This window comes from Haemaphysalis longicornis, unplaced genomic scaffold (assembly GCF_048455015.1).
Source record: "Haemaphysalis longicornis isolate Haplotype H1 unplaced genomic scaffold, Haemaphysalis longicornis Haplotype H1 scaffold_3, whole genome shotgun sequence".
NCBI lineage: Eukaryota > Metazoa > Arthropoda > Arachnida > Ixodida > Ixodidae > Haemaphysalis > Haemaphysalis longicornis.
The window spans coordinates 84,710,328-84,727,165 of NW_027526335.1; the positions used below are offsets into that span (position 1 = coordinate 84,710,328).

The 16,838-nt window shown below is 47.6% G+C and overlaps 1 protein-coding gene and 1 pseudogene across 2 annotated transcripts in view; one reads left to right on the forward strand and one right to left on the reverse strand.

Moving 5' to 3' along the window:
• The window catches only part of LOC144175302 (protein sax-3-like), a 28,518-nt gene extending 27,390 nt beyond the window's left edge, over positions 1 to 1,128 (forward strand). The window contains exon 7 of the mRNA XM_077704385.1: positions 975 to 1,128. Coding sequence (XP_077560511.1) covers positions 975 to 1,048 — 74 coding nt within the window. The 3' untranslated portion in view covers positions 1,049 to 1,128. The remainder of the gene's footprint in view (positions 1 to 974) is intronic.
• Positions 1,129 to 4,869: 3,741 nt separating this feature from the next.
• On the reverse strand, positions 4,870 to 16,218 carry LOC144174754 (adiponectin receptor protein 1 pseudogene; annotated as a pseudogene). Its single transcript, XR_013323517.1, has 2 exons — positions 14,490 to 16,218; positions 4,870 to 6,098 (listed from the first exon to the last, which is right to left on the reverse strand). The product of XR_013323517.1 is annotated as an adiponectin receptor protein 1 pseudogene (transcript).
• Positions 16,219 to 16,838: the final 620 nt, after the last annotated feature.

Consider the following 16,838-nt stretch of genomic DNA (forward strand, 5'->3'; position numbering starts at 1 on the left):
TTCACTTTCGTGCTTTACCGATTCCCATGAAAGAGGAATCAAACCACAGTTTTTTTATTACTTTCTGCGTAACCTACGGCTCAGATGGAATTGCACTTCGTTTTAAGTCAATAGTTAACTTGAAGTTCAAAGCGTTTGCACAGAAATTTGACACTTTTTGGTCCTCTTAGGAACTAAGTATGTAAGGAGTGGTGTGAAGAATATTCCACTCATGTGAGTGATAACTGTGCAACACAAGAGTCTGGAAAGGCATTTGAGTCGAATGACCTGTAAAATTTCCAATGGCATTTAACCTTGAAGGTGTTTCGCCCATCTACACACAATTCTGGAAGGCAACTAAAAGTTTCCGCATTCACCCACAATGTTTTGGTGTCACCACTGCTTCCCAGTTTTGAGCTCGTAACGTGACAAAAATGTAATTTTAGAGTTAAACTGGGCCAGAAAACACGATTATTGGTGCTAAACTTGATAATAACCTACAAACGCGCACCAAACATGCTCAAAAGGGGCACTTTTTTCTCTCTTTTTTTCGCATCGATGGTGTTCAGAGTTGCAAGGTATACCTTGTAATCGTAGACTGAGTGATAGGAAACAAAGCAAGTGAAAAATTAGTAAGTGCGTGCACTATAAAACAAATTTTTACTCGTAAATAAGTGTTTTTGCAAATATGGAATGCGGAAACTGCACCCGAGAGTACGAGCGTTCGGGTTTCAAAGGACTTCGAGAGCCTCAAAGGTCGTTGGTGGTGCTCCTTTGACTCAAATGGCATTTGAACCAAATGCCTGTCAAAAACGTCTAGTATAGCAGCTCAAAGGTGGCAGTCCATCCGAAGCCGCTGCTATTTTTACAAGAAATGAAGGCTTATCATTACCACTGCGGTGTCTTGCTTCCCAGATTAGAGTAACGAAACTTTCGCTTCAGAACCTTCGGTGTGCCATCTCAAAAGGGGTGTTTTGTTTGCGTCTATGCCGCAGATGAACACCCTGTACGTGGCGCACGCTCTGCCCGGCCACTCCGGCGACTACTCCTGCGGGATCAGCCTCCGTGATGCACACCGCCTGCGCGTTGAGCCCGCGTCAGATGCACGCAGCGGAGTACTACACCGGGACAGCCAGCGGGCGTGCCTGCACCTGGTGGGTGACCGTACAGTGCACACGCATGCGCTACGTTGCGTAGAGCGTTCCAAATATCATCACTCCTTGCGGCAATGTCCGCCCAGTGTGAGCGCCGGGCTATGGGACAAGCCGACATGGATGCGAGGGCAGACTTAATGCTCTTTGACCTCACAGATAGGAAAGGATCCGATCGAGGATGCTTGGAACAAAGGGGTGCACTGCCTCAGCAAAATCGGCTCAGTCTTGCTGGGACAAGTGAGGTTGAAATGAGGGGAACACGAAATGTTATAAGTGCCTCAGCTGATTAAAAGTATCACTCAGTGAAATGAAACATTAGAACAGCGACGAACTCCATCCACGGCATTAGTATGCAGGTATATAAGCATCAGTCCACTGTTAACCCACCGGTTCTGTTGGCAGTTTCGGAAGCGGCGCATCAAGGGAAGACAAAGCAGTACGATGGCGGAAAACCGTCAAAGAAGGTGGACAGACAGGGCACTGATAAGTTGCTCGTTAGTTCCGTGCCTGTCTACCTCCTCCCCTTGTATTTCGTTATTACATTGTCCTCTTTTGTTTCAAACGTACTAACAAGTCCAACTCCCATCTCCGTAGTGTTTATACAGGCATGCATACACTTCCCACAAAATTCAATTTTAGGGCTTAACGTACCATGCATGTACTAGTGGCGATAACAATAACATTCTTATCTCCTTATTAATTCTTCTGTCTCAGAGTCATTTGCGAGAACCTCATTGGCACTGGCTGAAAAAATCTTCCGCAGGGCCACACGCATTGAATTTTGACACACTAGGTTGTCGTCTCTCATCCGCGCCGGCGGTCATTATTCTCACTCTATCACTTACCGAACAAGCGTGGTTTCCACAGGCTTTGGAAATGATGTTCGACACCGATATGTAATCAGAGAGATATGTAAGTCTGCTGTATGATATGTAAGATATGTTAAATATGTAAGTCTGCTGTAGGTCGTGCATCACGCAGGCGGCCTCGCAGAAACCGGTTCCCGGGCTCACCGACAGAGGGCGCGGTAACCTCGCAGTAGTAATCTCACAGTAATAATCCAAATCTACATGAAGGGAATATTGGGCTTCCAGAAGCCCTAGGATTTAAGGGTATCAGAGAGGAAGTTAACTTCAAGGCTGTCGAGGGGACGAAAAGAAGATTAGAATGCTGGTGGACGAAAAGCAGAGAGGGGAATATTGCCTAGGATAGTTACCACCTGTAACAGGAAAAAAAAAGTATTTTGTGCCTAATAAGCTTTTGTGCCTGCCCTAAGCAGCGCTAGTATTAAACCGAGAGTGTAGAGCATGGGTATATTAGTCCTTTTTGGTAAGATGACATGTCATCACCTCGCTACAAAGGGGAAACCAATAGCAATAATCATCATCATCATCATCGGCGGGTTCCTCCCCCTCAAGCAGGGGAGGGAGACTCCCGCTGCTGACGTTTAGCTGCCGATTCCTTTGCGCGAACTGTAGAATTCGCGCGGCTACGGCGCTTCCGTTCTCGGACCAGCGCCCGTTGACAAGAGGACCACAGCTCCGCTGTTTCACCAGATTTCACACTTCATGTAACTGGGTTTAATTTTGTGTGCTTTAAAACATAGGTACGCGCATGAAGGGGACAACAGTAACCAATAAACTAAGAATTGAGCTGTTTTGCGTTATATAGTTTGAAGATTTGGGTGATGCCCAAGAGGAAGAAATTTCGATTGTTTGCGTCCTATCGTTCCTTGTGTTTTGTCGTGTTTTCGCTTGTGCTTGTCGTGCTTGTGTGTTTCGTCGTGTTTGTGGGTGTTTTGTTCTGTTCGTACACATCATACCAACTCGGCCAGCTTGCCACCCTCCAGCAGAGCGCGAACAATATTTCTAGCTGCCATTTGTTAGCAACCTACAGGAAGGTTCGTTGGAGCTGCTAGGAAGCTTGCTGGAATACAAGTATTTTTCAGTAAAAAGTGTATATTGGAGTGACAGGACAGAAAATCTCCTAACAGTTCTCTGCGGTGTCGTAGTTCTGAGCCAAGTCTCTAAGGCTTCAATTAACTTTTACTCTGCCTTCCGGTATTCCTACACTTCTGGGAAAAAGAACATGGCAGTTTAATTCTTGGTGAAAAAGGGCGATGGCAGAGAGTAAATATAGTCGCGTGTGGGGCTCACCGAAAAATTTCTCCTTTGATGGGGGATAAGGCATGCGGCGCACCAGGGTAAAGAAAGGGGCACCGCATGACGTCATATCTACACCTAACTGTCCTGCTTCTTTCCCACAGGCGGGTGTGACCATCACCATCTCCTGCAACATCGATACCCGCGGCCCTTGCCGCCCGTCTTCTGGTTCCTGGAGAGAGAAATTGTCTTGCCTCCTGGACTCAACAATTAAAGCAAAAATTCCGCATAAAACGAAAAGTTTTATTAAGCGAAGTTGGTTTGTGGCTGAGTGGTTCATTGCCGTCCCGTCAGCCCTGGGTCTTACTCTTTAGTAAAGAGGGTGTGCGTTTGTGCTTGTGCGTGCTTTGTCAAATTTGTGATAGAAGTGGCCGCCACTCACGCACGAAAATTCCGAGATTAGTGGAGCGCTAGCCTGTACCGCCCAGCGAACCTCCTCTTAAAAGATAAACGAAAAAAAAAAACCCCACACAGTGGTTCATGATTATTTCATATCGTTCAGCCGAATTATATTGTCTGTATTCGTATTTATCAGTTGGCTTTATGTAAATATATTGAGTGGTCAAACGCACTAACCGCGTAAGTCGCGATTGGACATATTCGCACTATGTAGAGATTCGCGCGCTGCAATTACTTTCAAGGTCAGGTTTATGCGCTCTAAGTGTAACGTTCGTACAGAAAGGAATGGAAAGAAAGCGAATATTCTGCACACGCTCACAACAGTCCACACAGAATGCGACTAATATCTGTCGATTTGTCTGTGGGAAAGTTCAACGTGCATTCAATGGAATGCACCGGGCAACGTAAGGTTGTTCGTTTGCTGACGCAAGAGTTGGGGGTAAACGGTCGATCTCGCAGCTGGGAATCGTCGACAGGATCCCGTGGAGCGTGCATGCACATGTGCATGCCGCACGTGCATTTACCTGGACTTTTTATGGAGCTACGGCAATGTGAAAGGCTTATATCAACATTTTCCTACAGTGATCACAAAGAAAGTGACCATTTCACATTTTAGCGTCTCCAAATGAATAGTGTAGCACTGATATGATTGAACGATACATGGTCCTGCCATCATGTATTGAACAGCGTGTAGTGGACGCATAAGTATGTATGTATGTATGTATGTATGTATGTATGTATGTATGTATGTATGTATGTATGTATGTATGTATGTATGTATGTATGTATGTATGTATGTATGTATGTATGTATGTATGTGTGCATGCATGTATGTGTGCATGTATATATGTACGTACGTACGTACGTATGTATGTATGTATGTATGTACGTATGTATGTATGTATGTATGTATGTATAAAGTGGCCTAGATTTTCCCGAAGCACTGATTCCAAACCGAAGCTGGTTGCTAACTTCTAAACCCACTGAAATTAACGAACACCGCGTGGAGCGTTAATAACGTTTTGCAGTCGTGTACTTTGGGTAATGTGCGTGCGTGGATGAGTCAAATTTTTTAAATCTTCGTGGCCGTAACAAGTTGATGCTTTACCGAGGAGTTCCGTCTAGACTACCGAACACAGTTCTTTGGTTGATCAAAAGAGAAGAACCACGAGATATCCGGGTTTGATGAAAATATAATTTATTTATACTGATGCTAAACAATGAATAAACAAGAAAATCACCATAACATTGATAAAATGTGTGTCAGTGTGGAGAAAAGACGTCGGTTTATTAATTTACAGGAGAATCAAACACATATTCGTGCTTAACTCATTATATACATAGTTCTACTCGACATGCTACGTTTGGCATGGAGAGCATCGTGTATAGAGCACCGGTGACAATCTCCATAACATTGATAAAATTTTTGTCAGTGTGGAAAAAAGATGTCGATTTATTAATTTACATGAGAACATGAAACACATACTCGTGCTTAGCTCTTTATATACATAGTTCTACTCGACATACTCCGTTTGGCATGGAGAGAATCGCGTACAGAGCGCCGTTGGCACAGTTATTAGCGAATGATGCAGTGAAGCACCAACAAAATACTGCTTAACAATGACGAACAAACAGAAGAATTGTGGAGTATTTAATACAAGGTGTTGGCAGTGGCCGCAACAGGTTATGGCAGTGTCCCGAAATTCTCGGCACAAACTAGCATGCACATGCACAGTTAACCGCTGAACAAAGACCAACGACTTGCCGACTTCACCCACGAGTGGCACATACGTGGCGTGTAACACAGACAAGCGATTTCTTCTTGCCTTTCTGTCTGCAAAACATCACACATTTAGTCCAGTTAAAAGTGGCTTGTGTTTCACACGTTCACGATGGGAATGAGTTATTTTCAAACATGGGAGCATGACATCCAAGTTCTCTTCCAGAGAAAGAAGTGTCGCGCACGTAAGGCTTCCTGGAATTAAAATGCATTCCTGCCCTATAAATCTCATTAAACATTTTCTCTCTCTCCCTCGCGCATGCAAAAAAAAAATGCAGCGCTAACATCGTCTCAGATATGATGAGGGAGGCGAGCAATTTGATAACTCATTCGATAGAAAGGCAACGTTGTACATTGAGTGATAACTGAAGTTAACTCTCCGTCATGGTACTCCAGGGCACGTAGAAAAAGATGTTGGGTTGTTTATCGACTTCACCACTATTGTAGCGACTCGGGTGTAGCCGGCACCAAGACGGCCGTATCCTCTGATGTCCTTGGTTGGTCACGTACTAGCATAGGTGGCCGTCTTGCAAAGATTGCTCCGACGACACGCAGTCGAAAACGTCAGCTTGGAGGTATACCCTCGGCACGCTGGTCGAGTGTCTGAGTCCTGGATCCTCCAACCTGATAACAGAAAGATAGCAAAAATAAGGAAGGGAACAATGTCAGCAGGCTTGTTTCATCGCATGCTACGATAGGAACTAGAGTTATGCATCTTGAACACACGCAGTAACGTTACGTGAAGGATCTGTAAAGGTCACTAGTACGGATTCTTGGGCAAGTTGGTGTGGCGATCTGGACGAATGCATAGCGCAAAAAGAACGAGGACAGAGAGAAAACACACAACACAGCGCTGTGTTGTGTATTCTCTCTCTGTCCTCGTTCTTTTTGCACTATGTATTCGTCAAGATCTGTAAAGGCATAGTAGCGCCACAAGTGTGTACTTCACAGTCATGGAAAAATAAAACGCGATCACGAAAATACGAACCAGAACAGACAAATAGCGCGAGTTCTTCCATTTCTGTTTAGGTCAAATTGACGCGTGCCTTAATGACAGCAACAGAGTTTAGAGCTGTGGCTTTCCAAATATACCAATAGCGCGCTATTATTGGACCATCATGAACAGTATTTTTCAGTTTTGTGTGTTTTGGTTTATGACTTCGTGTAGCGCCAAAAAAAAAAAAAACGACAGAGGACACATTTCATTTGTCTATGACTGTACGTCCAAGCTACGCACAGAATAAATGAATCGGGCCCGCCGAAACTGCACGGTCTTACGGTCTTTCCATCCCAGGAACGGCGAGCATTCGTGGGACACCATGTGTCTACAAAATTCAATGTATCGCCGCAGGGGGGCCAGAAATGGGGCGCACATGGCACGAGCATGACATCACTTAAAAACTCCCAAAATAGGTATTCGTAGCGCAAGCGCTTATTATATAAACGGCCATTAACTATTCAGCCAACATCTTGACAATACAGCGCGACAGAAACAAAGACTTAAGCGAGGCACACAGGACGAGCGCTGACTTCCAACTGAATTTTTATAACAGAAACAAGCCATATTAATACAAACACGGATGCACACACCTACGATGAAGCAATTAATATGTATTAATATGGCTTGTTTCTGTAATAAAAATTCAGCTGGAAGTCAGCGCTCGTCCTGTGTGCCTCGCGTTGTTTCTGTCGCGCTGTATTGTTAAGATGAATCACCAACTAGCCCAATACCACACTTTGCAGCCAACATTCTCTCACTGCTCTCTGTGACGTTTCAAATAACGCAGTTTTCGCGGATTTATGGATAATAAATCGGTTAAGGCCTGTTGTGACGGAGTAGTGACTATAGTAAAGTTTGATTTTACACTGGTAGGCGACACGCGGCTTTTACCGAGTAGTTTCTTGAAGTTCAGGAGCACTGAATGTGATGATACTAAATACGGAATTGGTCATCTGTAAGGCGTTTTGTTAACGTGAAATAAGCCTCCGTGTAAACTAATAGCTTTCAGTCAAGTTTTTTTTCCAGAAGTAGTGTAGCCCGCGTAAACAGTAGCCTGGAAGTATATAACAGCGAGAAGTAGTGCGGCCTTCCCAGGGTGAGCCTCATACGCGTTGAAGTGCAAATACAAAAATGTAACTCCACCGTGGTACGTGGGCGAGGTGAGTGAACCCCCATCATCGAATCAGGCGTCCAGCATTTTCATCTCCTTGGAAGAAAACGTCCGTCATCTCGCAAGTCTCGACTTTCGCGTGGGCGTGGCAGCTGGCACTTATCGCTTGCATACGCAACCCGGTCCGCGTGTGTATACATCCGCCGTCTACACAGCTACCGGAAGGAATCTCAAGTGATGTAACGACGCTGTTTTCTAAAACAGGACCGACTTTTTCTTTCTATACTTGACCTTCTTTTTGGGCCCCGAGCATAACTGCGGCAGCGGTTACAGAGACAAGATTACTCCACGTGTACTCGGAGGCGGCAAAAAGCAAAGCATTCTCCGCGGCTTCCTTCCTTCCTTCTTCCTGCTCTATCGACGCTGCGGTTTCCACATTTCCTCCTAGGAGCGTTACCCCCGCGTCGCTCGCGACTTCTCTAAGCGGAGCCCGCTACTTCCTCCTTTACGGGTGACAGCGTCTCCCGATTCGAGGTGTTGATACTGGCGCACTCAATTACGCAATCGCTAAATGACTCCAACAGGGTCGTGCACGTGTCGGTGCCGATGCGGGGCACGAGGCGGCCGCCGATATTCGAACGCCGCGTGATCCCAAATGCATAACGCAAGTCGGACTTTGCCGTGGACCGCCGTCGCTTGAATAAGAAATATGGACCTAGTTGCGAATCAGTTTTGTAACCCCAGGGGCGCAATACACACGCGGCCTAGAGTTGCGGTAAACAGTTCCGAATTTTGAAAGGGGCGTCGTTCGGACTTTGGACGGGCGCGCTCGCCGCTTAAGTAAGAGATGTAGGCCTAGTTAGCGAATCAGTTTTGTAATCCCACATGCATAATATACGCGATGCCTTGATTTTGTGGTAAAAAGTCGCGAATATCGGAAGTCGTGTCGTCCGAACTTTGCAGGGGCCGTCGTTACTTGAATAACAGATACGAGCTTGGTTTAGGAATCTATTTTGCAGGCCTGAATGTGTAATGTACGCGGAAGCTTTACTCGAGATAAAGAGTCGCGAATGTTAAATCTGGCGTCAGTCGGACCTCGCCATGGGGCGTCGTTGCTTAAAATAACAGATGCGGCCTTAATTTCAAAATCAGTTCTGTTTTACCTTACCCTGATCGCTAAGAAAGCATTTCATCAGATTTTACAGACATGCTTATTGAAGGCTTTGAAACCGGCAGAGAGAGACCTAGCGATAGTGTCTTCAAGCTCAAGCATTGGTGAAGAGATAATGAACGGCTACAAAATAGCAGGTGACTTTTGCCAGAAATGGAAGAGAAAAAAAAAGCGGCGATGTATGGGTATTCATCTGGCTCCAACGGTGGTGATAAGAAGACCGCGCAGTTATAAAGTTCACGTTCCGCAAGATCTCATTATTCGCTTTCAAAATGGGTCTGACACACGTTACAAGGCTATCGTAGGCTTTGAATCGATAAATAGTTTCGGTGTTACTGGCTGGTCGAGGGGGAGTAGCGGTCGTCCAATGGGTCGCGAGATTAAGCAGGTGAAAAGGAAGCTACAAAGGCTGTTATTGCATTTGCTGACAGAGCAAGTACAGTATCAAAGTTGTACGTACGAGAAAAATATATTTCTTCCTCGAATTCCTGTATGCATTGCACTTGCTTGGGCAAGACGCGAGTCAGGTCATTCCGCCCCCGAGCTGTTATATATATATATATATATATATATATATATATATATATATATATATATATATATATATATATATATATATATATATATATATATATATATATATATATATATATATATATATATATATATATATTGTGAGCGCTGTCTTCACATTGATTGCTTGAGTGGTCACTCTCTCAATTGTGTCCAAACACACTATCATTAGCATCGTCTCGCCCACGCATCGTTTGGTGCCATCATCGTATCGCTGGGCTCGCGCGATCCTAATCATCATCTGAGTTCGTTGGTTCGGTTGGCTGCTTAGTAACGACCGCCGGAATAAACACCGCCCTGCATTAGGCCTGCTTTCCTGCTTTCCTCTCTCAAATGGTGGAGGAAAGCAGGAAAGCATATATGTATATATATATAGAAATAACAGAATGAGGCGTCAAGGCCACCATCGGATTCATATGTGAACAGTTTCGTCTTTTTTTATACAGAAACAGAAATATGGAAACGTTGGGAAGATGGGAGGAAAGAAAAGAAGCCCACCTCTTTTCGTCCCCCCCCCCCCCCCCCCCCAGAAAAAAAAAATTATTTACAATGTGGCGGCAAACTACTTTAGCGTCATAAACTTTCGGACCGCTACGTCAGCAGTCTGACTGAAACGCCCTGACCGCGTCGTGCAACTCTGTTACACAATGAAGACGTTGTTATGTACGCGCGATTAAAGGGAACGCGGCCAAAAAAAGTTAAAAAAAACCCGAAGCTAGGTATTTCATTTGGGAGAGCGCTTCAAGGTCGGTGCTTTCGTCAGCAGTGACGTCGCCAGAGCTGCCGCGGCCGGTCCGGGCAGTTCGCCAAGTCCCGGCTGGCCGTATTTCCCGTCTGGTCGTTTTACTTGAGATGCAAACAAACTGGGTGGGAAAACACTTGTGGGGCAACAATCTCAAGAGAGTGGGTTCGCGGTCGTGTTCTTTTCGTCCACGTATTGCACCGAGATTTTTATCCGACCTGTTCGCCTGGGCTTTCTCTAAGGAAGGCTAAACAACAAGAATTCAAAATGGGAAACTTAATGCACTCAGCTTAACCTCGAGTTCTGGTAGCGTGTACCGTCATAGAAATCGGTGGATAAAAACAAAACGTCCACGTATTTTAACAGTCACCAAACTTCGCTTTACAAGAGGGCACTTTGCTGTTTTCTCATCATAATTGCACAATTCAGAGGCCGGATTCCACAACGATGAATGAACTTTAAAGCACATTCCTGGCACAGAATTTTTTTTCTTAAAGCTGTAGTTAGCCTCTTAGCTGGCTAATTGTATCTGATTTCCACTGAGGTGCCATTGTGCTCAGGTAATGTGCGGTTGGCCCAGTTTCATAGTTGCATTGGTTCAGTGCTAACGGCAAACTCTTGCCCCGATTTCGGCGTGCTGTAAGACGCGTTGTATAGTGAAAACAAAACGGGCATGCTTGTGAGTGGCGTGTTTATAAACACCGTACTGCACTCACCGGCAGTATCGCGCTGGGAAAGGAGAGAAACTAACGCCTCCAAACAGTAAAAAAAGTAGTTCAGAAATGAACCCAGTGCGATAAACTAGGCCGCACCTTTCTAAAGAGCTCAACAAGGGCGCTTTTAAGTCAAACACCCCTGAAAAACGCCTTCGAGACCTCTATGATGTCAAGCGTTATCAGGAAGCTTGGGCGAACATTGTTTCTTTCGTCTATTTGTAAAGTGACCGGCAATTACCAAGGTCCTAATTGTAGCGCTATGACGTCAGCGCCACGCGGTTCACGCTTAAGGAAGCTATAGCGGACAACGGCCGCCCATGCCGTAAAGAGCGTGCATATGCGTAAACGTTAGATGAAACCGCGAGGGTGGCAATTTTCCTCTTTGCGCGTGAGAGCGTGTCTGACAGCCAAGGTAGCTCGGCGTATCGCGTGAAGGAGCCTGAACAACGAATTATCTCCCTCCAGCGCAAGGACTCGGCGACGGCCGGTGTGGAAGACAATGAACGACGCGTTTCATGGGCGGTAAGTTCTTTTTGATGGTACCCTTGTAAAAGGTGCACTGCTACCGTATTATCAGCGCTGTGTCGCCATCCCAGGAACCGAGTGCTAAATTTGAACGACCTCCGATGGACGCCTATACAAATCATCTTAGCCTGTAATACTGACTCGATTTCTCAAAAGCGCTCTGCTGCGCGCGCACTGAGACGCCGAAAGCATCCAAATGCGAAAGCTTTCTTACACGTGAACAAACTCCTTATACGCCTCCTCTCCAATAAAGACGAAATTCCCTTCTGTAAATTGAAAGCCCGAGGTTTCAGTTGTGCGACCGAAAGTGGCTGTTTGTGTAGCCGTTTGTTCGAACATGTTTTTTTTTTTGCTTTTTATAGACGTCACTGTCGTTTGTGTGTGTGTAAAGCCGACTCCTCTTGCAATTGCTTTCTGTGTATTCTCAAGGAGCAATATACAAGAATAAGTCCTTTAGCCCTGTGCTGTTCTCAGCAAATACCTGCTTTCGCGCGCTTCTGGTTGTCCCTGGACACTTAATCTTTTTGTTTCTTTCTCATGGCTTCGGGAGGTCGCGCGTAAGCTCGCGTACGAGACGAGGGGAAGGCTCCGGCTTAAAGCTTCCGCATTCGGCTATAAAAGGAAGGAAGGAAGTCAACGTGCGCACGAGTGCGCACCAACCTATGTACGGCTCCGTGGCCTCACGGGAAATGGGTCACTCGTGGCAGCAGGAGAAAAGGAAATCAGAATAAACGAACAAACAGGAAGATGGCGTACTCTACTAGTGGACACGACGCGAGGAAAACGCGGTCCGACACGAACTTTTATCTCCGGCAGCAAGCGGCAGCCGCACATTGGTTCTGAATTACGGGCGGGAGAATTGAAAATAGCGATTCCGCGAAGCCCCTGACGCCTTGTCAGCCGCCGCGGCGGCGATTCAGCGGCTTGTACTTCCTGCATGCCCGCCCCCCGACCGGCCTATAGTATACCGGGGTGTCGGGTGCACGTGATACGCTCGCAATTTGCGTACACTTCGGTGCGTTTTCGAGGCACCCCCTTTTGCCCTGTGAGCCCATTCATATGGAACGTGGTCAGTGACGTCGAAGTACTGGGGAGGGCGGCAAGGGGAGGGGGAGTCAGAGAAATAAACGATGAAAGAGGGCGCTTCTCTGTAAGTGCGGGAAACCAAACCATCAAATCGATCAAATCGTACCTGCAAACTGTGGGCCTGTCTATGGATCTCCTGAGAATTGTGCAAAGGTTGTCTACAGATTTTACCTCAGATTGACCATTGCCTGCATTCTCCCTACACATCTTGACAGCCCCTGTTGGCAGGGTGTACGCCTTTTGCAGCATTTGTACTAAATAAATACACTTCGTTTAGGTGTGTTAGTTGCATTGGGAGCTTGAAAAAAAGCTGAGTATGTGCTTTATACACTGGTATAAATGTTCAATCACGCACTCTTTAAGGAAAGCTGTTGAAAAGACAATTGTGTTTGTTTCGTGCTTGGTGGGATTTGAACTATGATCGTACGGAATGCCACACTGGCCTGAAATGTTCAATGTGTGTTCGCATTTTGTTTTATAGGTATCCTTGGCTTGAAGAACCTGGTGACCACTGGTCGCAAATTATTTAGAAATGGCGTTGTTTTCAGCCGGGAATAAGTAGCACACAGAACTCGGGCCGGCTGTGGGGGACGTGTTGTCAGGTTCGCCCCATGAAAGGCGCAAGATGAACCAATAACGCCGAACAGACTTCGCGAGGAAATCACTGGTGTTTACGACGCTCAGCATTTCACTTACTCCTGAATCTCGTCAGCGATCCTTCCTTCACAGTGAAAACGGATACTAATGAGCGCATCAAGCCCTGCGGACCCGCTCTCGCTTCTTATCTGATCGCGCCACCCCGTATCGTTTTTTTCGGTTTCGCACAGCTACAGGCTTACAGGGTTTTTAATCAGGGTCACTGGTGCCCTCGAGGCCAAGGTAGAGCTTCCCAGCACTGCCCCACTTCGCGCTCGCAGCAAGAGTTGCTGGAAACCTTGACCAGAGAGTATCACTCGAGGTCGTCGGGCGTGGATCGCTATCGTAGTTGCCGTCGCTGCAGCAGACGATTGACATCTCTGTCCCGTCCTCCCCCGTCCACCTTGAATAGCGTAGGCATCGAGACTTGCGGCCCAGAATAGCATCGCGGTAGCAATCAGGGGTCATATGTGGCCTCACCTGATAAACTAACGTTGTTTCGGTTCACAGAAAAGCAACAACGCTTTTACCACCAAAATTCCGGATGATAGGAAAGGTTGTCTACTAAAACAGAGCTCCCAGCGCTTAAAAAATCCGCATCTGTGCACCTTCAGCCTTCATTATCAACTTTTCGAAACCACATCCTATGAAATTTCCTATCGAACGGGTTACTGTTGAATGTCAATTTCGACAAGCAAGGTTTTCCAATTTTGATGCAATAGAATTTTTCATTCAGCGGAATGATTTGTAGCTCTCGATAACTTCTCGAAATCGAATTGATGTATGACTCAGGTTGTCGGTGGCAGGCCCCAACCACGAGAAAGAAATCTACCGTATAACTAGTTTGGGTAAGGGAGAATTCGGCAAGCGCTCTAAAATAATGAAGACCCTGCCACCGAAAAGAACCACGTACAGCCAATAAACACTGAAGGTAATGACTTATGGGGCAGAAACATGGCGCCGTGAAAGGTTAGCCCCACAATCTACGGAAAGAAGAATGATAGATGTGACGCTTAGATATATAGGAAGAGCGAACCTACTTGGATGGAAGAAGTCACAACTCAAATTAATAGAAGTGGACTTGCACCGGTAATGTAGTGCGGAGAACTGGCAACAGATGGGCCAATCACGTAGCAAGAGAAAATCAAGAGACTATAGGCTCTAAGTAAAAGACAACAATGATCTCAATCGAAGTTTGAACTAAATAACATCAGGGGCAAATAATGTACTGGGGCATCGGATGGCAGGAGAGATCGAAAATCAATTAGGAAATGCGTTCGTCCTGCAGTGTCCATAAATGGGCTGCTGTTGATGATTATGAGAATGATTGTGCCTCCGGTAATCGCAGTTTTGTCGAAAATTGCCCAGTATGATTAACACGCGCATCAACAACAACAGTGCAGCTAACATATATTTCCTACAGAAGTAAAAAAGAAGTAATCCACGTGACCTCACCTGAGAAATATAGATCACACGTCTTCCCTCTTCGGCGAGGTCGTGGCCTTGCTCATACAAGCGCCAGGCTCCGGAGGAGGGAGTCGGTCTGGCCGGCTGGACACGAGCTTTGAGACATCCTCAGCGCCGCCAGCCTCGATATGCCGTAGTAGTGCGCCAGAGCGCCCATGATCACCAGGATGTGAAAGATCTGGTGGCTCTGGAAGGCGAGGTCACAGCGTCCGGGAAAGAAGCGCTCGGGCACGCGACTAGCGTAGACGCAGCATCCGCTCACGTATATGGCCACCATGAGAAGGATGTAGGTGAAGGAACTCTTGTACATGAGGTCGTCCCAGCCGTGCTGGAGCCCGTAGTGGGACGCCGGCAGGATGCCGCACACCAGGGCGAAGCTGAAGAAGATGCCGGCGCGCAGGGCGCGGTAGCGGGCCTCGCCGAACTTTTGCGACATCGCGACGCGTATCGTAAGAAGACCCGAGGCGCTCACGAGGAAGCCGTAGACAAGTCGCTTGATGGGTTCGCACAGGAACTGGAAGTAGAGCCACGGGTAGAACGAGCCCAGAATGAGGACCGTTATTCCGCAGTAGTCCATCTTGCAGAAGAACTTGCAGACACTGGCCGAGTGGCAGTTGAAGGTGTGATAGGAGGTCGACAGCCCTAAGCACAGCGCTGCTCCCGCGAAGTAAACGCCGAAGGCTAGTCGTCCGGCCCAGTCCAAGGTGACGGCGTCGGAGCGAAAAAAGTGAACACCCAGGGCTAGAAAGCCCACAGCACCGAGAAGGTGCGTCCAAATGTTACCGCTCTCTGTGTGGAGGCTGAAGATGGACTTGGCGCAAGCGCGCCAGCTCATCAGGGGAGGTCGGTGGTGCCTCAGCAGGTACTCGTTGTTCTGCAACCATTCCGGAAGCTCGGAGTGGGGTACGAGCCTTAGCTTAGCGCTTTCGCGCCGCTGCAACTGGCTCAGCGTGTAACGTCCCAAGCAGCACTGAATCTGCTTGTCGCTGGTGCACAAAACGTCGTTGTCCGTCTCGCTGAGGTCGTCGCTGAAGAAACCGGAACTTCCATCCTCTTCCTCCTCGTCGTCACATTCGTCGTCCGCATCCGATCCGTCGTCCCCGCTGTCCGGAGGGGAAACATGGATGTTGGGAAGGCCGCTTCGAAGCACGCCCTCGGCCCATTCCAGCACCTTTTCTTCCACGGGCACCTGGTCTGGAAGGTCGGATAGGACGCCTTCATCGTCCTCTGGGATCACGCTCTTCGTTTCGGCCATTGGGGCAGATGGCAGTAGCCGGCCGAGGCACCTGAAGCTATTCGCGGCGCTTCTGACAAGCCCGGACACCCTTGACACTGGTCCCTCAACGACCGTAGCATCCTCGGACGCAACGCTGTAGCAGTGGCCATTCCGGACGCTGCTGCCACCACTGGGTGTTTTCGACGCTATTTTGCAGTGCCTCGGAGACAACCGCGACGTTGCCGTGATCCTGCAGCGAAGCTGTACCTCCGATGCGCCGCATCGTGCCGGTCGCACGATGCCGAACTCGACGAACTTGCTGCCGTCCGAGGAAACGTGGATCCTAGCAGAGGCCGGTTTCTGTTTCATTCCGTCTGTTCCAGCGTTACAAGCGCCCACCACAGCACACCGCGAGATTGATGAAAACCGGTAGCTTCACAAGCACGCGACCTCTTGTCTCGGCCGAGCTTTCTTTTTCTGACTGAATGAGAGAACCGGAGAGCAGCTACTTGTTATAGCGACGGACGCTAGGAGAGAAGGTGATCGTCCAACGGCCTCAAGAGAAGAAAAATGTGCGAGGGAAAGCGGAGCCGGCGATCGCATCGCTCCACGCACGCAAACGGGGAAAGCCGCCCGCCGCTCAGGTGAGAGCAGGTGAGGGCGTGACTGACGCAAGGACGCCCTCGCCTCCCAGATGCGAACGCCCGGCAGGACGGACGTAAAGTGTTTTTCCGCAGACGCCCGGCCAAAGCGGGAACGTACGTAGCCGACCACGCCGACGCTTCTACAAGCCATTGGCGTTAACGTTTACGCAAGCCGATCCGCGATAAACCCGTCGCAACATTCACGTAACAACGAGGAAGAAGATTAAGGCGCCACGATCGAGCCATTTGTGATATTTTTTTCGTCATGTGGCAGGGGAAGCACCGTGATCGCGAATAACACCGGCTCAAAACACACCCTGAACAAAACGTCTTAACTGTCGTTGGCGGTTATCTTTCGTCGTTAGGGACCCAGATGGGGCTTAGTTCCGTTATGTCGAACAGCATGTGACATTGGTGTAGCCGCTTGTTTACTCGATCTGATCTAGCTATGCGACACATCGCATTCCGCGAATACTT